At 48.6% G+C, this 21,700-nt stretch overlaps 2 protein-coding genes across 6 annotated transcripts in view; one reads left to right on the top strand and one right to left on the bottom strand.

The window, feature by feature from the left end:
- Positions 1–12,262, top strand: part of GSS (glutathione synthetase) — a 36,456-nt gene extending 24,194 nt beyond the window's left edge. For all 3 annotated transcript variants that reach the window (XM_050917384.1, XM_050917385.1, XM_050917386.1), the window contains exons 13-14: positions 823–10,843; positions 10,901–12,262. In XM_050917384.1, the coding sequence (XP_050773341.1) occupies positions 823–946 (124 nt within the window). In that variant the 3' untranslated portion in view covers positions 947–10,843; positions 10,901–12,262. The remainder of the gene's footprint in view (positions 1–822; positions 10,844–10,900) is intronic.
- A 5,568-nt stretch (positions 12,263–17,830) lies between these two features.
- ACSS2 (acyl-CoA synthetase short chain family member 2) overlaps positions 17,831–21,700 on the bottom strand; it is a 72,149-nt gene continuing 68,279 nt past the window's right edge. For all 3 annotated transcript variants that reach the window (XM_050917318.1, XM_050917316.1, XM_050917317.1), the window contains 2 exons: positions 20,341–20,415; positions 17,831–20,010 (listed from right to left, as the gene is read on the bottom strand). In XM_050917318.1, the coding sequence (XP_050773275.1) occupies positions 19,883–20,010; positions 20,341–20,415 (203 nt within the window). In that variant the 3' untranslated portion in view covers positions 17,831–19,882. The remainder of the gene's footprint in view (positions 20,011–20,340; positions 20,416–21,700) is intronic.

Genomic DNA, 21,700 nt, shown 5'->3' with positions numbered 1-21,700 from the left:
CTCTTCTTTTTGTATATAGACAAAACCAACCACTCCAAGGCCCCTAGAAATGTTGCCATGATTTCAAAATAGAAACCCATTATATACAGCTGTAAAGACAAACATTCTCCCCAGCAGTACTTACAGCCAAATACTGTGGCATATGCTAGTCAGGAAGAACTAAAGTGCAATTGATGAGAAATTGACTAGCCTTTGTACAAGCCCAATGCAAACAGTAGTCAACATACCTGGGGCAAGAGAAACTTCTTTTAAAATTTGATAAATGGAACTAGTGCCATAGGAAACTTCTTAGTTTTAAAACTATTTTAACTTAACAATGTTTTTCTTTCCCCTCTCTTCTCGCAGCCAGCCTGCCCTAATCTCAGGCAGGTAGGCAGGCCTGGTTGCCTCTATTTCCCTGCCATGTGTTGAAGGCACAAAGTCTAATGAATTTCCTGAATTTAATTTGCTGGTATAGCTCTTTCTTGGGCTGTGACCAGGGATAATGGATATGATAGTGCTATTATTGCATTGTTCCCTAGGTAGATGTACTCCTCCTGAAACAGGCGCACATCTAATCTTTTGGGGGCAGGGTCTGTCTTTTTGTTTGTGCATTGCCTACCACTGTGGAATCCTAGCCCAGGACTGCAGCTCCTAGGCACTACAGTAATACAAATCTGTCAACAGAAGAGAAGCCCAAAGTGTTTTACACATGTCCTATTGCCCGAGGCTGTGGCAGTGGGGGACCAGACTAGAATTCTCCAGATCTAGGATTAGTAGAAATGCCACACATTGCATAAAGCTTTAAATTTTGCAGCTGCTCACTTTAACCTTTCATTGCAGGCAGGGGAAGGACATTGTGGTGAATAAGCACGTTGGTCACCTCTTGCGAACCAAGGCAATTGAGCATGCAGATGGCGGGGTGGCAGCTGGGGTGGCTGTACTGGATACTCCCTATGTGATATGAAGAAGATACCTCTCACATCTGTCGCCCTAACTGCTGCCAGAAGAGCTGTGATTTCCTTTAGGGTTTGATTACTTCAGTGTCTTGATAAATGTTTAATCAGGACCGCAGGGACATGCCCTCCTTGTGATCAGTGGGCCAGGAGGGGGTATGTGCAATCACACTTGTACCAAATACTTTTGTGCTACTCCCCCCCTCCCCCTTCTTGTCTTTCCTTTTTAATTCTTCCCTCAAAGTCTTGAGTTCTCATCTCATCTTTTTGCCTTATTGATAAGGAGTTGGGATTTCCCTTGTACCCTCTTCAAGACACTATAGCTGCTCAGTCACTCCTTAAGTGCCTAATCCCAGAGGGTTAAATGTGCCTTCCACATTTCCTGCTTCTCATTTAGTTGCTACCTATGAGGGCATTTGCTTTCTGGGCCAAAGGAAAGGAAGATGGAGAACAAAAATGAGGGTAGATGGATTTAGTTAAGGCCTCCCTCCCCCAGTGCTGCTAGCCTTTGTATCAGAGAGAGAGCCTGGAGCACAGGGCCTGGTGTGAGGCCTAAACCAAAGTCAGCAAAAAAAAGCTATGAGCGAAATTCATTCTCTTAAAAAGCAGATGCTTGCTTACACATTCACTGTCTGGTAAATGAACGAGGCAAAGCAGAGCAAGCATTGCTAAAACAGACATTCCGAAGAAGTTTTAGGTACAGGGTATTAATGTAAACACGTTCCAGAAGGCTAGTACAGGTACACCACAACATAGTTATGGAATAAACACAATCCTAGGAGATTGTACAGAGACACACCAACCCCAAGTAGGACAAAGAGAGGAGGCTAAAATGATGGATGGAGAGGTCTTGTTCAAACCAGCACGAACAAGGTATAGGGTTGGTAACTACCCGTGACGGGATTGTAATACGTAATTTGATTGTATCAGTGTATAAAATGAGAAATTATAGCGGGGACAATAGAAAATTCTGCTACTGACTGAGCTGAGCCCATGTCACTGGGCACTCGTGTTAGCATACATGTAACCATAGAGCCAGGGTACTAATGCTGTGTCTTAAGGGCAATAAACCTGGCCAAGGGCCTTTGCCACCAAACAGAGTCTGGTCTTTCTGGGTAATGTGGAGGTCTGCTGTACTAACTCTCTGTGCAGAGCTGGGACAGGGCACACACAAACTGAGCACTGGCTGACCCTGACTGCTGATTTGGTAAGGGTGAGCTGTCCACTGTAGGACTTGCTGTCTAACATAACACAAAACTCTGAGTTAGGGAACCTGCTTACCTTTCCCTTCAAATCCCCACAGTGTTTGATGAGGAATAGACTTGCTGGGTAACAAGTGAAGACAGGCCCTAGGAGTTTAAAAAAGAAAGTGAGGAAAGGTGGACTGGAATACTTAAGGCTATGGTAGCCTAGAAGAAGAAGAAAAAAAGAAGTGTAGAATATTGAAAACTATTGCCATGGCTGTGAGATGGCTAAGACAACATGCAACAAAATTGATGGGACAAGTAACCAAAATGAGAAGAAGTAACCCAAGCTGTCAAAGACTGGAACGCCAGGGCATCAGGCAATTCAGATGCATGATATTTTTCTGTTTCATTTGCTCAAGCATAAGAATCTGGGAACCGCAATAGAAAATCTGCAAAAAAGTGCCATCTCCCAGCATAACTATAGGAGGGCAAGAACAGACTGCAGGTACTTTCGTAACACCTGGTATGTGGGGACAAAAATGGGAGAAGGTGGCTTTAGCAAAATTAAAAATTGGAACGTGGGATTGATGGAGTGGGTGGTGCAATGGGGACATGTGGAATGACCTAGACCAACCCCTATCTAGCAATCCTGGGCAGGGGCCACTGCACCATCACCTTATGATAAGAACCAGGTCCTGGCAAAACCTAAACCGAGACAGTGGTACCTCTTAGAATGGGAGAAGCAAATGGGGAGGGGGTGGAAAAACACTCAGATGGGTCTTTCCAAAGAGTGGAGATTGAATAGGCAAAGAAACACAATAGTTAACAGGTTTCATTAGACAACATGGGTTGTGAACTGATCACGGGTAAGGCTACGATTAAGTGACGAGATCGCACAAGTCACGGAATCCGTGACTTCCAGCGGCCTCTGACTTCAGTCTGTGGTTGGGAGCTGCAGGGTCCCCTGTAGCCTGTGGGGGCAGGGAGCTGCTGTAGCCCTGCTGCCTCTAGTGGCCCCTGGAGTTCCAAGCTGCACTGGTTCTGGCTGCTGTGAGTGCTAGGGTAGCCCTGAGCTCCTGGCTGCCGCAGGCTGTGGAGAATCCCTAGAGCTCCCAGCCCCCGTGAGGGAACCTTTGAGCTCACAGGCCCCCAGAGCTGTGAACAGCAGGGGTACCCTGCAGCTCCTAGCCCCCACAAGTGGCAGGGGCACCCCACAGCTCCTGGCTGTGGGGGAACTGCCAGGCTCCTAGCCACCGTGGGCCCTTGGAGCTGCAGGCAGCGCGGGTTCCCCACAGCTCCTGGCTGATGCCACAGGTGAGGGCACCCCACAGCCCCCATGGGCAGTGGGGGGCCCCCAGAGCTGCTTGCAGCAGGGGTACCTGGCAGCTCCTGCTGACACTGGAGGTGGGGGCATCTGATAGCTCCTGGCCCCCAGGGGCAGCAGAGGGACCTGCAGAGCTTCAGGTGGCAGGGATACCTTGCAGTTCCTAACCCTGTGCAGCTTCCCCATTTCAGGTGGTGTGGGGACTCTCAGATCCCATTTTGTCCTGGATATTTTTAGTAAATGTAATGGACAGGTCATGGGCAAAAAAGAAAAATTCACGGAAGCCGTGATCTGTCCAGGATATTTACTAAAAATATCTGGTACAAAATCTTAGCCTTAATCATGGGAGAAGGAGAGTATAAAGCCTCAAACTAACAAATCTAGAGTCAGTGCGTTAACACCTAGAATTGATACATTACAAATTAATGAGCTAACTGCTCTGGTGGGAGCTGTAGGTCCCCCCACCCACCAGAAAATTTTAGTGAGTTTTTGGTGTGGCTACATAAATGTTCACAATTTTGCAAGCAGTAGGTATTTCTATAGCAGAGAAGGCATTACTTTGGACATTATTGGATCCATAAGCACCTGCACTGTTAGGTTTGACGATAATGTTATTCAGATGATTAGATGGGTGACAACAGCACTTTACATTATCTTCAAGCATGGCTGCAAAAATTGCAAGGCGGCCTGGGGAGGCTCCCACACAATTAGCTGAGAGAATTCAAATATACATTGAGGAAGGGAAATTAGAACAAGAAACTTTAAAAGATGCTGTGTTACAGGCATTGCTCTCAGGTGTGGTGGAATGGATGAAAGCAAGGTATGAGCATGAAGGCAGACATGCCTCTGTGTGGGGAAAATAGAAGCAGCAAGGGGGAACTCTAGTAAATGAGCTGCAAACACAACTAAAGCAGTGGAAAACATGGATCCTCTCCCCAAGGCTGGGGTTAGAGGTTGGGGAATGAGTAGAGGCAGAGGAGTAGGAAGAAATGGTGAATGGATGCCAGTGAGGCAGTTGATACAGGAGAGTAGAGCTCTGAAAGGCTAGATTGATAATTTATAGGCACTGCTGCAAGCATGTAGGATTAGCAGGGACAGTGGAAATAAAGATAAGAAAACAGAGCCTCAGACGGTGGTATTAAATGACCCCATCACCAACAAACAAATGCCATAGGACAGCCCTCCCCAGACTCGGAGTGCGTTTTCCAACAACCCATGACTGTAGATATTTGGGGATGGCCCCATATAAGCTTTGGAGTCGGGGACGGGCTTGTCAATTTTTTATTAGCTACGGGGGCAGGGATTCCCATAGTAAAAGATGTGTAATGCATACCAGTTACAGTCAGTACAAATGCAGGGACTATCGGGATAAACAGAAAGATACCCTAGTTTTGTGTACATGCAGTTCAGGAAAAGTGTGCCATTGAAGGGAGCGAACATTTGATTGGAGCAGAAACAATAAAGCATTTGGGAATAACCACTGATTTCCCAAATACATGTCTCAGACAAGCTCTTACCATGAAGCGTGGGGAAAAGAGGTTAATCTGAACCCTCTAGGGTAGGGGTTGGCAACCTTTCAGAAGTGCTGTGCCGAGTCTTCATTTATTCACTCTAATTTAAGGTTTCACGTGCCAGTAATACATTTTAACGTTTTTAGCGGCTCTCTATGTCTATAATATATAACTAAACTATTGTTGGATGTAAAGTAAATAAGGTTTTTAAAATGTTTAAGAAGCTTCATTTAAAATTAAATTAAAATGCAGAGCCCCCCGGACCGATGGCCAGGACCAGGGCAGCGTGAGTGCCACTGAAAATAAGCTCTTTGGCACCGTGCCATAGGTTGCCTACCCCTGCTCTAGGGCTGGATGATAAAACCAAAGAACCATGCCGGAGTCCTGGGAAACTTGGCCTGAAATACAAAATGTGTGGGCTAAAAATTCCCTGGACACAGAAAAAGTACAGACCATAGTTACCTTGGGAGGGAGATATTCCTCCATTCGTTAAACAATATCCAATACCCGAGGAAGCAAAGGAATCATTATGACAGGGCCTGACTTTTGCTCATAGCCTGGTTTTTGCTGACTTTGGTTCAGACCTTGCATCAGGCCCCAGGCTCTCTATCTACTACAGCCTCCTGAGTCTGCGCCACGGAATTAGCAGTTCGTGCTTGGGGGAGGCAGTGCTGTTTGCACTGGCGTGTAATTATGCCTTTTGGCACACAGGACAGGCCTGGTCTGCTCGTGCTGCCTAGTTCCTGTGTGCGGTGTAGTACAGATTGGTTCCTCTTCACTCAAAGGAATCAACTCACTAGCTTCAGACTGAGCAGGAAAAAAGTAGCTAAGCAGAACTGCAGTCTCCATTCCATGTGATTTTTAACAGAGCTGCTCTGCTATATGGCAGTGCTTTATCTGCTCAGTTTACTGCTTGCAACCCCCAGTCATTTCACCCTGTCCAGCCAGCTGATGGCTTTACTGTTACAGGCAAAACCAACTCTAGCTTGGAAAGAAGGGTCATTGATGGTAGCGGAATAAAGTGGCCAGGGCTAAAAAAGTCTATCTGATCCCTCTGTGATTTTAAGTAGAGAAGAAGAGTGGCTGGATGAGTCTGGTCCCTTCCCCCATGTCACTGTTACGTGATTACATTGCACACACAAAAACTACCTACACCTAGTGAGGTTGCAGAGTTAAGTGCATCAGTGTTAGGAAATTCCAGGACTAAGGTTGCCTGTGAAATCTTAATTCAGCCCCTGGTACAGTCTTTAATTAATTTAGTCTTTAAGTTAATTGCATGGTCACATGGTACGTTTTCAACAGGCCCGTTCCTCATTCCGTGCACAGGATGGCCAGCACTCACTGCGTGAGCAGCTGTTCGATTTGTTGGTTTGTTGTTGTTGTTTAGTCAGTGGCCCCAGACCTTATTTACTGCACACGTTTCACACCCTGGTCTCATACAGAATTGAGTTCCTCTCGGGGTTGGTACTCATCACTATGGTATCCACACAGGGCCAGATTAACTTTTTGTGGGCCTGGCTCCAAACATGTTTGTGGCCCCCATAGGGGCAATGGAGCATGGTGCAGGGAGGTCAGTCCCCAGAGCGAGGGGCCAGCCAGAGACAATGGAGCATGGCACTGCTGGGGCGGCCCTGCTCCCAGCCCAGTGCGAGGGCACTGTTTACAAACTGGTAGTTGCCAAGTGCACAGTGGCCCACCTGGCCCTGTGCAGCCAGTGTGCCCCTTCCCCTCAGGGGTGGGCCCATGCTGTGCCACACAGCCTCCCTTGCCCAACACGAACACCACCATCCCCAACTCCCTATCGCCAGAGCGCCCCGCCCCAGACCTGCTATGCCCAGCACCCCTTCCACAAATGTACAGCACCCTGCACATCACCACCCCAGCACACAACCCCAACACAACTGCCCAGCGCCCCACACAGAACCCCCATTCCCTTGTGCCTCAACACACACATCTTCCCTGCCCCAGAGACCCACTCCCCCAAGCCCTGCCTCCCAGCCCTGCTGGGAGGTGTCTGTATCTGCTGGGCTGAGCCAGCAACACAGCTAGGACTGGTCCTGGGTTGCGGAATCGCTCCTACCCCTTGGGAGTTTCACGATCAGCCAGGCTAGTCCTGCCCCGGCCGGGCTCCCTCAGTACCTACTTGGCTGGAGGTGCCCAGTCAAGCCCCCCACACTGTTCCCTCCCCCCTAAAATGACCAAGACTGGCCAGGCTTCTGCACCAGTCCCAGATGGCTCAGCTCCAGGGAGACAGGCAGGGCCCCACAGGGAAGCAGGGACTAGCTGGAGGTACACTGGGGTCCAACTAGGGGGCAGAGAGGAGCTGGTGGGTGGGATCAGGGGGTGGAGAGGAGCCCTAGGCTGGCCAGTGAGATTTTGGGGGTGGGGGGGCGGGTTATCCCCAGCTCATTTTGAGATGCCTATGACCTGGTTTTTAAGAGTACTTAGCATTTTATAGCACTTTACATATTCAAACACTCCCAGCACCCAATGCGTTCAAGCACTCCCAGTGACTGTAGTTGCAACAGAGTGCTCAGCACTACTGCAAATCAGGTGCCAAATCTCAAGGTGGGCACCCAGAAAATGAGGCACACACCATTACTGACCATCTGTGACGTGCTTGATAATGACTTGCCTAGCATCACATGGGACTTCTGTCAGAGGTAGGGCTAGACTCCAGGTCAGTAATCAAGTGCTATAAGGAGACCCACCTTTCCCTCATGCTCCTCCACCTCACATGCAGCCTTAATCCTGGAATCTCCTACCTTTTGTGTGCTTGCCTGTGCCACCTTAATGTTCTTTTTAACATTGTTTCTGTGTGTATAATTTCCTAGAAATCCCACCATGTTGACACCCCCTGTCATAGTATGATTCCCAAATTTGGACCTTAGCGTCCAAAATATGGGTACTAGCATGAATTCCCCTAAGCTTAATTACCAGCTTAGATCTGATAGGCTGCCACCAATCAGGATTCTGAGTACCTGATAAACTCTGGTCTCCCCAAACCTTCCCTGGGGACCACAAGACCCAAATTCCTTGAGTCTCACAACAAAGGGAAATAAACCATTTCCCTTCCCCCTCCTTTCTTCCTCCCAGCTCTTTCCCGCCCTGGGTACACTAGGAGATCACCGTGATTCAATTCCTTGAATCACCACACAGAGAGGAATGATACCTTCCCCCAGAGGCAATCCAGATTCAAGCTCCGTGAATCTAAAACAAAGGGATTCCACCCTTCCCCTCCCTTCTCCTTCCCTGTTAAGTACAGACTCAATTCCCTTGAGCCTCAACAAGGGGAAAAAAATCAGATAGGTCTTAAAAGCAAAACTTTTAATAAAAAAGAAAGAAAAAATAAAAGGTCTATCTCTGCAATTTAGATGGTAAAAAGTTACAGGGTCTTTCAGCTTATAGACAATAGAAAGAAAGCTTTCTCCAGCAGAAATACAATTTAAAATACTTTCACTCAAATACACGTTAAAACTCTACCAGCCAGATACACAGTTGCAAATACAGAAAATTAAAAAGACTAAACTGTCTTTCTACTTTTGTACTTACAAAATTGAAACAGAAGATTAGAGAGCCTGTAGGTATGTGTGGTCACTCTCAGAGCCTAGAGAGAACAAAGCAAAACCCCCAAACTACAAAACAAAGGCTTCCCTCCACCGAGATTTGAAAGTATCTTGTTTCCTAATTGGTCCTCTGGTCAGGTGGTTTTTTGGTTCCTGTTTGTTAACCCTTTACAGATAAAAGAGACATTAACCCTTAACTATCTGTTTATGACACACCCCCCATGGTGCATCAGCAGGGCTGGCACCTTAGCTCCACCACACAGACCCCTGGCAGCTGATAGCAAGAGTAGCTTGTCATCCTGTGTGTGGACAGCGCTGTAGGGGAGGGGACACCATAGCCAGTGGGTTCTACAGGTATTGGCTGACAGCACAGGAATGGTGAGATCTATGAATTTTGTGGTCTAGTGTTGGCTCTGGAGGGGAGCATTCTCTACTTGGCCAGACTTTTCTGCTTGATTGTCTCCCCCTTTGGCCTATTCTCTCCACTTTGTCCCAGTCCTCCTCTGCCCTCAGCTTCCCCCTGGCTCTTTGTCCCAGGGAAAAGCCTTCTGTGCCCCCAGCAAGCACTCTATGCAAATAAGTTTAATTTTATGCAAATTAAGCTACTTTTTTTGGTCAGCAAATGTTGGTAGGTGCAGCATACACATCCATTATTTAGGGTGAATGACATTACAAGGCTAGTGTCGTTATAAATCCCTAGGTTATACCCACCCTGGAAATTCAGTTAAAATGAAACATAAGAGATATAGGCCTGGTCGGATCTAGAGATGCCCTGGGAAGGCACCAGACAGCCTTAGCGCTGCCCTAGAGTGAGGGCCACCATGGAGGGAGAATATTCAATAAAGCCAACGGTTTGGTAAGACTCCATTTGAGCTGTGCCTACAAACACCATAGGGCATGATTCATACTTGCATGGTCTTACTACAGAGCAGAGTTACACGTGTGAGTGGCTTAACTGTGTGTTTAACGGTTTGGGTTTATTTAAGTATAACTTTAACTCTGAATTTCTTGAGTTCATAATGCTCAGTTTGGGGATAATTACAGCACTCTTATCATGCCGATTGCCCTGACTTACTAATGTCTTCTCACCTTTTGCTGAATTTTAATGTCATTTTTATCTAGGCATATTAAGTTGTACTGCTGCATTTGCTAGTGCTGTTGTACATTTGTACCTGAGGACAGGGGTGCCTGGAGCATATGGCTCGGCCTCCTTAATTTAGTATTTGCATAAATCTAACTAAACAAATAGCCCAGGCCCAGCCCATTTTCTCTGCACATGTGCTAGCGGAGGCCTGTTCCCCACTTTGCCTGCCCCGCCTGCATCCTGTTCCATGTCAGACCCTTCCACGCACCCCTAGAAAAGGCCTCTCTCCGCCCCCAGCCGGCTCAAGCCCTCCCCTGAACGCCTTTCCTCCCTTTCTGTCCCCGTCCCCGCCCATTGCTGTGACAACACACAATGCTGGGGGCAGGTGAGAGTATCACTGACGCAGCACTGTTCTGTGGGTGCTGTGCCTGGAATCGCCCTGCTGCAGCCGGTAACAGTTACAGACTCCTCGACATGAAGGGCAGAAGGGCCCCACGTGATAATTTCGCAGCACTTTCCTGAGCGATTGGTCTGACCCTCATGTTGTGATAAAGTCTGGTGTTGCCTCCTCATAACCAAGGCTCTCTCCTGCTGCAGGGCTGCAGCTGTAGTACAGACCAATAGCACGCACTGCACATTCACGGGGACTTCCCTAGTTCTTACCCGCTGAGAAACTGGCACTAGGGAACACCAAACGCCAAGGCTGGGCTATGAAGAGCTGCTAGATCACTGGCTCTTAGGGTGGCCACACACCCTCAGCAGGTGGCACATCTCAAGAAAAGGCCTGAGCTGGAGGCAGCAGCTCATTTCCATGAGTCCCCTGCATGCAACTGTTGGCAATTGAGCCCCCATGCCCCAGTTACTGTTACACAGAGAGGCAGAGGCCTCTGGAAAAGATCCCTGCTTCCCCTCTCTGATACCCTCCATGAGAGGGAGCAGACCAGCCTGGCCCCTGGCTGCAGGAGATAATATGGGAGTGGAGGTCAGAGAGCGGCTTGTGCCACACTCTGGGTCTGAGCAGCCCCAAAGGCCATGGGAGTGTGGATTGGGTGCTGAACTGCATTGCTTGGGGCCCACTCTAGGCTGAGGCAGGAGCCATTGAGACCAGCGTGAGTGGGGTGAGGCCAGCAGGTCATAACGATAGGGTGGGGAACCCGGATAGTTTAATAACATGAGATTGTTTAGCTGGGACCATCTGAAAGGACATGGGTGTTGTGGGAGAGTTGAAGCACAGAGGTGAGGCTGGGACCATCTGAAAGGACATGGGTGTTGTGGGAGAGTTGAAGCACAGAGGTGAGCCTGGGCGGCTGACACTTGAGCCTGTTCCCCCCCCCCCACCCCCCGTGATGCAGAGAAAAGAGGGCTAGTAAAGTCATTTATTCTGCACTGTTCTTCAGTGCCCCGGCAGGCCTCACAGGGAGGTGGGAATGGGGCATCCCAGCTCCCCGCGATGTCATGGGGAACAAGTGTTGGTACTGCCCACATGAAGTCCGTTTATCACAACTTCCCCTGGTGCCTCAGTTCCCAGGGGTGATGGTCTCTCCCTGCAGGTGCAGAGGTTCCAGTAGCTCCTAGTCCCTCCTGCTGGGCCCTGGCCTGACGCAGAGGCTGTGGCGATGAGCTCAGGCTGCAGTGCTGGGAGTCACCTGGGCCAATACAGGTGCTTGGGAGAGCTGACCCTGTCCCGATGCCCTGGTGGGGCTGTGAAAGCCCTGCCTCTGCCCTGTGTACGGGGAGCCCCATACCACACAAGGGAGGCTCATGGGGCTAGGGGCCACCTGGCTTCCTGGGGCCTTCTCAGGAAGGAGGTGACGGAGACATTAGGCATAAAAACATCTCCTCCCTGATCCAGACCACCAGGCTCCATTGTGGCCAATCCCCCCGAATCTGTTAGGATTTAGATAGTCAGGCCTGTCTGTAAAGGCTTGTACATTAAGAATTTATGTATGTTCAGCATTTAGCTAGTTATAGAGGTATAAAAGAGAATCAGAATCACCGTCTGACTGTGTAAGGGCCTTCTCTCACTGACACAGCCTGAGGCCCTGTTCTTAAGCTTTGGCTAAGCAGTGGAAGCAGCCATAAATGGGAAAGCGAATAGTCATGACCTCACATTTCAAACCAGTCTCATTGAAATAAGGCATTCAGGGGCTCTTAGAAAGGTGACCCGATCTGTCACCTCCAGAGAAAGGGAAGAGCCTAGAAGACATAAAAGGAAATTTAGTTTGATAGTTTTCTCTTTGGCAAGAACTCACTTATCAATAGACATCGTTGCAAAACCCTTCTGTCTTTACAGATGTAGTTGTGAAAGCCTCATGTCTGTCTTGTTTTGTCATTATCGTTCTCACTTTGCTATTGTTTATTTGCATGGTCTCTGTCTGGTTCTGTGATTGTTTCTGGCTGCTGTATAATTCATTTGGCTGGGTGTAAGCTAATGAAGGTGGTGGGATATAATTGATTAGCTAATCATGTTACAATATGTTAGGACTGGTTAGGTAAATTTCAGTACAATGATTGATTAAGGTAGAGCTGAGAATATTACTATATAAATTAGGGGCAAGCAGGAAGTAAGTTGAGATTGAAAAAGAAGGAAAAAGGAACTTGGATTTAAGCTTGCTGGAAGTTCACCCCAATAAACATTGAATTGTTTGCACCTTCGGACTTTGGGTATTGTTGCTCTCTGTTCACGTGAGACAAACCAGGGAAGTGGGAGGGTGAAGGAATAAGTCCTTTAACATCTTGGTGCCGTGACTCGGCTACATCGCATCAGATAGGTGAGTGGCAGCCTGTAAGTCCTCATCCCCAACAGTCCACTTGGAGAGGGTATGGCGAACTCTCATGATGGTCATTGCAGGTTCTGGCAAGCTGGGGTAATGGATTTTTTGAACAAATGGATAAGGAAGAATCAGGGCCCATACCAGGTGCAGGGGTCCACCTGGGATGAGATTAAGAAGGAGATGGGGGAGGTTTTGGGAGACCCCAAAGGAAAGGAGTGTAGGGAAAAGGCACTGGTATTACAAGGTTTGTGTGCTGGGATGCCATACTGGCTAAAAAGGGAAGCCCATCTCCTCCAACACCTTAAGGATCTGGAGGGGAAAGTGGATCAGCAACGGATTTCAACAGAAAAATCTGTGTTAGCGATAGAGGTTTTGAAGGCATAGGATGCTGCACGGACAGAGGAGTCTTGTGAGGCAATCTGGCGAGAGAGGGATGAACTGCTGGGGAGAGTAGGAGACTTAGAGGAGGAATTGTATTAATGGAAACATGGGGGCAATGGACTTGGGGACCCCAAAACATCCACCCCCACTAATGGAACTGGAGCCATGTCCAACACCCTACCCTGAAAAAACACTGTACCCACCACTGTCGGTGGACATTGTAAGCTGTCAACCCACAGTTACAGCCCCTGCAAGAGAGGCTACCCGGAAGGAACTGCAGGAGGCAGTAATAGTGGCTTTGGTTGTGGGGTGGGGGAACCATGCCCCACAAGTAGTAGAAGAGGCAGAAATCCGCCCCTTGTCCCTGAAGGACCAGGAAGCAGTACTGGGCCATTTAGGAAAGATACCCTGGGATGACTGGGATCAGTTTGTGCTGTAGCTAGTGGAGGTGGGCAGGGAGATGGAGGGTCTAACTCATGAGGACCAGGTGATCATATGGTCTAGTCGTTTGGGACAGGGAATCGATGTGGCAGGACTGTCGCACCCATTTCTAATCCCTGGACAGGTGGCAAAACAGTTGTTTGGAGTGTACTCTTGTACTCTCATACTGCGGGGACAAATAAGATAAAGCAAATCCCTGGGGAAACAGGGTGGGAGACACTTAATCGCATACAGGCATGGGCACGGTGGTGGGTGGATCCCCTGGACAGTCCATGGGTGATACAGGGGCACCAGGAGCTGGTGAGGGTGTGGAGCATGGTAAGGATGTGGAATTGCTGGAGAAATGGTTGAAGCTGAGCAATGCACAGTTCATGGGGCACTTAAGGTTGCAGCACCCTGAACTTGCTCCCAATCAGCTACCCCAGTTTCTGGAACAGGCAGACGTGTGGAGGCAGATGCCTCGGTGTGGGAGAGCCAGTCCATGTTATTACTGCAGGGTATTAGTACTGGGTCAGCCCAGAGGGGAGGATGTAGAGGGAGAGGTCGTGACTTTGGGCGAGGGGAGTCCGGGACGAGCGGGCAGCACAACAGATCCTGAGACTGCAGGCTGAACTGACTACCCAAGATCTTACCAGATCAGGGAGAAAGTGGCCCTGGAGGCCAGGAGACTGGGACTGCCTGAAATGCCAGACACGCAATTTTGCATGGAGACAGGAATGTGTTCATTGCCAGGACCCCCGGCTCCCCTGCAAACCAATGGGAGGGACAGAGGTGGGAGGCATCCTGTCCATGTTCGCAGTTTAGGATGGGATGCATCTGGTCACCCCATGGTCCAGAGGGTGATGGAAGGGAGTCCCATGAGAAATTTTTTGATAGACACTGGAGCAGCCATCAGCTTAACCACATGGGGGCAGGGGAGGCCCTCAGAAGGAACTGTGACAATTGTAGGGGCAACGGGAGGGGGGAGACAGTTAACCCTGAGGTGGGGACAGATCAAAGGAATCTGGGGGAAAGGGGAGATTATGTGGGGTTGTAATGATGTGCTTAATCTGTTGGTGGCAGGAGATTTACACAAACTGGGACTTGTACTGGATTTAGCTAATCAGATGTGTTTACTGGGGCAGACAGGACGGTCAGGGCTATATCATTCCTATGGGGACAGCCATTATGACCATTAAAGCGGCACATGCCCTCCCACCACCCACGGCAGGGTGGGAACACATCCCTGTGTGGGCTACAGATAACCTGGATTGTGGTAGGGGTAGCATGGAGGTACTGCTAGAGCAGAGGCAGGCAACCTATGGCACACGTGCTGAAGGCGGCACGCGAGCTGATTTTCAGAGGCACTCACACTGCCTGGGTCCTGGCCACCAGTCCGGGGGCCTCTGCATTTTAATTTAATTTTAAATAAAGTTTCTTAAACATTTGCAAAACCTTATTTACTTTACATACAACAATAGTTTAGTTATATATTATAGACAGGGAGAGACCTTCTAAAAAACGTTAAAATGTATTACCGGCACGCGGAACCTTAAATTAGAGGGAATAAACGAAGACTCGGCACAGCACTTCTGAAAGGTGCCGGCCCTTGTGCTAGAGGGAGGGGACCCTCCCCCACAGAACCAATATCCTATTCCTTGTGTGACATTGGCAGAGGTGGAGGCAACTCTTGGGGAATTGGACCAACAATTCAATTGATGGGTGAGGGGACACACTTGGAATTGTCATCGGAAAAGGGAATTGTGGGCAGCAGGGAACACTATGCTGGGTACGTGGAATCTGGGGGACGAGTGGGTAACCAAACAATTAGTAAGCTAAAATGTGAGGTTTCAACAACAAATTAATGAATTAATGGCACAGCAGCTATTGGCAGTTGCCACAGGGTGGAGGACAGCAGCAGAGGTAAACTTGTAGCTAACTCACTGGGCAGGGGACCTGGTGATGTGGGTGGGAGATGGCTTCAGAAGATTACCATGGGGATAAGTGTGTGTAGGTATTCAAAATGCTCAGTTAATAATGTTAATGGATATTATGAGAGATGCTTGGTCAGAACAATGGCCTTCAGTATTGAATTGGGAGGCTAGCCCATATTTATCCACAATTGCAAAAACATACCCATCTACCTGGAAACTAACATCCCCAACCTGTGGGGACAGTTCTTGTGAAATTGTTACATGATACCATGGGAAGTAAATGCAAATAAGGTGGTCCCCTTGGACCCTATGGAAGGGGGAGCATGTTGGGAGCCACGTAGAAATAGGTCGGGGGTGGTGGTGGAATGGGGTAAATTGAACTGTCATCACATTAAGCAGTTGTATATTCAGAGGAGGAATATGGATGTGCAGACTGTGGAGGAGCAGAATCAGTGGCCTATTGCAAAGCGGGGGCATCTAGGGGTAATGTCTATGGGGTACGGCGTATTCTGTTGGGAATGTGTGCAATCCTGCAATATAACACTAGGAGGCAAAATCCTTCCATTATATGACCAAATTATGAACGTCTATACTCTGCCACCTGGACTATGGTGCACCAATGGGTCAGTGCACTCAATCATTGTAAATAATCGAACTAGCATCTACTACCCCATGCCACACCAAGTAGTTGAACTGGTTTGGACAATACCAAATTTCACGGTGGCTATTCAATGGACACACAATATGGACAAAAGTACACAAGCATTACAAGAGCAACTTGCTGCAAGCGCCAACAGTTGGACACACTTACAATACACACTACAGGATAGTGCTGACAAAATTTTAACCCTATCAAAGGAGGAGCAGTGGTTTCGGTGGTGGCCAGGATGTTGGACCATACTGCAGTGGTCAGCACTCTTGGTGCTGCTGTGGATTATCATAGCAGCTGGTGTACTATTAACTGTATTTCTGTTACATTGTATATGGAAATGATCAAGGTGGCCACAACCCCCTAGAAAACAGCCACTAATTATAACCTCTAAGTAATGTGGTAAGCCTTCCTTCCCCAGTGTACTAGACCGAACCTTCTCGGGCCCCCTCTAACGGGAAAGCTGGACCACTAATTGGAATAGGTGTGGTCTGCCCATACAAAAGAAGGTGCAGGGCACAGTACTACACAAGGAGCAGTGGAACAGATGGAATAGTGACACCTTCCACCTTGATGCCTGCCCCTATCAGGATGTGTGTCACCATATATCCTGTGCTTTTCCAGGAATACCTGAGCAGGAGGATCCCAAAAGAAAAAGAAGGTGGGGGGAGGGCAGGTTGGAGTGTTAGGATATAGGTAGTCAGGCCTGTCTGTAAAGGCCTATATGTTAAGAATTTAGGTACACCTCTACCTCGATATAATGCTGTCCTTGGGAGCCAAAAAATCTTACCGCATTATAGGTGAAACCGTGTTATATTGAACTTGCTTTGATCCACCGGAGTGCGCAGTGGAACAACTCATCGAGGGTGTTGGTGTATTCTCCACCACTGACAATTTTTAATATCAAGATTTGATGTTTTTCTAGAAGATGTGCTCTAGGAATGATTTTGGGGCAGTTCTGTGGCCTATTATACAGGAGATTAGAGTAGGTAATCACAATGGTCCTTCTGGCCTTGGCCTATGACCCTATAAAGGTAAAAGATGTTGCAGTGGGTCCAATACTAGGGGAAAGCATGTGATTAGGTGGAGGTTAATTAATTAATATATTTTATTGGACCAACTTCTGTTGGTGAAAGAGACAAGCTTTCAGACTCCACAGAGCTCTTCTGAAGGTCTGGGAAATGTACTCAGTGTCACAGCTAAATAGAAGGTGGGACAGATTGCTTAGCATGACAAGTTAAGACACATTTCAAGGGACCATTCAAGGTGAATTGGACTGTTAACATCTCTCCACTAATGGGGGCGCGGGGGAGCCAGGTGCAGGAGGAGCCGGGGGCAGTTGTTACTGGGTTACAGTTTGTTGTAATGAACCATAAATCCAGTGTCTGTTCACTTCATGATTTTTAGTATCTAGCAGTTATGCATTTAAGCTCCCAGGCTCGTGTTCTGAAGGTGCTGTGCAGGTTTCCTTGGAGGATGAGGACTGAGAGGTCAGACCCAGAGTGATCGCTTTGGGAGAAGTGTTCACTCACAGGTGACAGGGTGGTTTTGGCTTTAATCATTTCCCTGTGTGGCTTCATATGAAAGCAGCGTGATTGTCTGGCTATGGGACCCTTCATAACTTCTCAGGACAGCTGGGCTGATGCTCACACTTTCCCCAACCGGCAGCCCTCTGTGAGAGGAGCACATCCAGCAAGGAGAAGCCATTCTTGCGGGACACCCCTAGTTAAGTGCTTGGCGATTCACTGCAATCCTGAGCAAAACAGCATCTCCAGGGCGAGTGGAGGGCTGTGAAATCCAGTGAGACATGAATGGAGGACAAAGGTTTCAGGCTGCCATGCAGGGAGTTGGAGTGCCCCCCCCCACATGTTTATGTGAAATCTGTAGCTCTCCCATCAGTGATCTCATGTGCAGCAGCAAGGCTCCATCTTGGGCTTTGATCTCCATAACCCGCAGTTTCAGCTAAACATGGTTTATGGACAATGACATGAAGTCCAGTCACTGCCTGCCTGCAAACCTCCTGCCAGTATACACTGGTCACACAGAAACAGGACACGAATCTGAATCTATTGTACACTCAGATTTATCATAACTGCAGAATTTAAACTCCTGCCTCAAAATTCCAGGTGCCTTCTGCATCAGGTGAGTGATGGTGCAGATCTGAAGCAGTAAGTGCCAGCCCAAGTCCACGAGGGCACTGCAACTAAGATCTCCATTTACCAACGACCCCCAGACCATCACTCGCAAACAGCGAGCGCTCCAGGGTGGGTTTCATTTTTATTTCATTGAGTTTTATTCCAACTAGAACAGGAGTCTAGCTGTTTTCCAACCGAAATTACAGACCAAGATAACAAAGGACAATATGGTTTTGAAGCTATTCCTATGAACAGAATGTAGCAGGTTAAAGGCCCAGTCCCATTGCTGCTGAGTACACAAGTCAGACGGATACACGGAGGTTACAGATCACAGACATGTACACGTAGCATAAGAACAGCAGAAGTGAGTGACATTTAGCAATGAGACAACTCAGGGCGACCGTAACGTTACCCATGAGGACTTAGCTTTTGGGACAGAGCTTTGAATTTGTTTTGGCCAATTCAAGTGCCAAGTAGTTGTATGGCTAATTCCAGCATTTTTTGGGCAGCCACAAGAGCGCCAGGGTTTGACATTTGAAAACTACTTTCTCCGTATGTTAACGTGTAAATTATCAAATGAGCCTGGAAGCCATTTCTAACACACACACATCACAAAGGCAGTGTCTCCCCAGAGCAGTCCCAAGGCAAGGCCAGAATTAAGCAGCATGGAAACTGACTCGTAGCAGAAACCCTGTCACCATCCGTAGCCTTCACTGTCAGGTATGTTCAGGCTGTCGGTCCCAAGTCCGTGCAAGGGTTTTCCCACCATGAGGCAGCACGTCCGATTTAAAGCGTAGACTTGATTTAAACACCTTTCACTCCATTTTTTGGATGAGGAAGCACCTTGTTGGAATAGTAAGGCCCTGCCTGCCCCTTTCCATGTACTGTGAGACGGGGCACCTCTGGATACGGGTCCTGTTTGCCTAGCAATGGGGAAGACACCTCTGCATAGCTCTTAATCACCTTTCCTTTGATATGTGTAGCACCCACTCTGCCCCCCCAAGGCAACTCGATGAGCTATCCCTACGGAGATTAACTGGCACCGGCATGATCTACTGGAACCAGCAATTGGACAGCAATAGCACACTATGGAGCACAGCCAGTATGGCACATCCCGGCATTGAACTCAGCCCTTCCTGACTGTGGTTCCCTCATACATCCACTGCTCATGGAGGACCCTGTGCTGGGACAATCCAACTCCTGGTGCCAAGCAGTTAACATAACAAAATACTGGTACCAAAAGAGTTATCTAAAATGTCACTAATCCCCAAAGCCCCCAGCCACACACTACTCCCTTGCCGAGCCCTGGAGAGCTCAGCTAACATACAGCCTAGACTAAACAGATTTGGTGGAAAGAAAATTAAAAATAACTTGCACAGCTACAGAGTTGCAGATCCTTTTTCTAAAACTCCCCTCAGACTCCAACAGACGGATACAGAAGCAGCAGCTTATTTGCAATGTGGATGGTGGCAGATGAATCCCAGTACACTCTGGTTTACTGAGAGCAATTCCAGTCGTTCTGCATTAACTTAGAGAGATTGTTGCCAGGAATCTGTTGGAGCCCAAGGCACATAACTACTGTTTGGGAACACCATTTGCCATCAAACCACCAATCCCCACTCTGGGCAGAATGCCAGGCCCCACCCATTACACAAAGTCAATTTAAAAAACATGAATAAAATGATGGAAAAGAAAACGATGCAAGTCATTCTGCAATGAGTGACCGAGGCTGGAATTTCAGATACGCAGTATCAATCAACAACATAATGTACATCCTCTCCAGAGGCACAGACAGCTAGATATAACACAGCGAGAGGACCAGCTCGAGAGCCCATCTTCGCCTCACTGATGGCATTTCACATTCAACTTAACAGGTAATGACTTCTCTCCCCCAGTGAATAGAATACTCTTCCGGACGGCCCCTGCTCTATTAGGACTTGGTGCTTCGGCGTCTCTAGTCTGAAGGACGGCATGCAGCTCTGCTACAGCACAGTGTCACACCTGTTGCTGAACAGGTGGTTTATAACAGCTGGATCTGCCACAGTTGAGGTATCTCCCAGATCTTGGTCATTCTTTGCAATCTTCCTTAGTATGCGTCTCATAATTTTACCTGTCAAACAAAGAGCTGTGGTGATTTACCTGTATGTCCAGAGAGTCAAACCAAGACTCAATAGGTTTTCAGGGAGCTCCCACTGAATAAGCCATACTGGGACATAGATTTCTTCAAGTCTAGACATGCAGAGACCTGGGCAATCCAAGACCATTCTCAGGACAGCTGGACCCCACCAAAACCTACTGTAATTATCCTAGACTGCTGATCCCCACTGGGAGCACTCCGGTGACTCCCTTACTCCGGGGCTGCCCAGCCTGCAGACACCAGGAGCTCTGCTGCTTGCTTCCCAAATGGTGTATCTGAGAAGAGTGAACAAGGACTCCTTACCTGAGCGGGTCTTGGGCAGACCAGGAGCATGCTGGATGTAATCAGGGGTTGCTATCGGTCCAATTTTTTCTCTAACTACAAAACAGAGATTTTCAGTATAATTATTAATATTTCCCAGAGCCGCTTTTTAGGGCAAAGTGAGTCAGTGAGAGCTGGAACTCAAGTGAGCAGCAAGTGGGACAAACAAGCCCACCAGGGCCGCAATGCGATCACTCCGATATCTCCGCTGTTGGCAAAGGTGCAGGGGTTGCAGAATGGGGCCAGGCAGCACAATCGCACTGCTCAGGATTCTGCACTTGGAGACCCAGGGCTGGAGGGGAGGAGAGTGCATGCAGCTCTCTACAAAATACATGTTCTCCAGCTGCAGGAGAGATGTTTGACCATTTCTATTCTCTCTCCATTGCTTCTAGGGTGCACTTAAGGACCTGAAATTAAGACAGCTTTCCCCAGGGTTTGTGCCCATTTCCACATAGCAATGACTGACCCCCCTCAGGGTTCCCCTGGAGCAACAGGGAACCTGGCTGCATTTTGTTTACTGCCTTGTTCACGCACCACAGTCATCTCGGATGTCAATGGAGCTCATGTCAGTTTAGCTGGACTCCCACATGCATCACACCACACCCATCTATTTAACTGCTCTGGGATGGCGCGCTGGATTCACCACCAGCTTACACGAGCTCTTCCAGTCTCCCATCCCACTTGGTACCACGTATGTGGGTTTACAGCAGCAAATGACGAGCCAGGAGAGGAATGCGAAGAGGCTCCCATGGGGCCTCTGCATGCCCATCACTGTCACTATCACTGTCTTCACGCCCATCCGCTAGCAGTACGGATAGGCTTTGGAAGGGACGCTCTGAGGCAGACGTGAGAACTGGACTGACATTCCCACCCCTTCTAGGAAAACCAAGTCCACAGACATTGACCAAAACATTTTGGTTTCAGTTAAAAGACAGCAGCAAGCACAGCAACCCATACGGTCTATGCACCAGCACAGATCTCAGCTGCAAGAACCACGCAAGCAGCTCCCTCCCAGCAGCACCCACGCCTGCCTCCAACACACACTCAGCAAACGGAGCTGGGAAATGAGGGGTCTGGGCACGTGCCAGCACAACAGCCCCCACGCCCAGGGCTGGGGAGGCAGAGGCTGTCCTGGAAAGCAGGAGTCTCATGCCGCTGCCAGCTCACAGGAGGCAGGGGGTGTCACATGAGCAGCCACAACATTGGGAGATCTAATTTTAGCCTCTGCCAGCCCTGGGACTCGACCTTTTTCCTTGATGTTGCTTTGTTACCCAGGCTGCAGGAGCACAAGGGGCTCAGATGGGAGCTGGCCATAGCCCTGGCAGGGAACTGGTGTTCTCTA

Source organism: Gopherus flavomarginatus, chromosome 11 (genome assembly GCF_025201925.1).
Source record: "Gopherus flavomarginatus isolate rGopFla2 chromosome 11, rGopFla2.mat.asm, whole genome shotgun sequence".
Lineage (NCBI taxonomy): Eukaryota > Metazoa > Chordata > Testudines > Testudinidae > Gopherus > Gopherus flavomarginatus.
The sequence above is the reverse complement of the archived record's forward strand: the minus strand, read 5'-3'. Positions and strand labels throughout refer to the sequence as shown.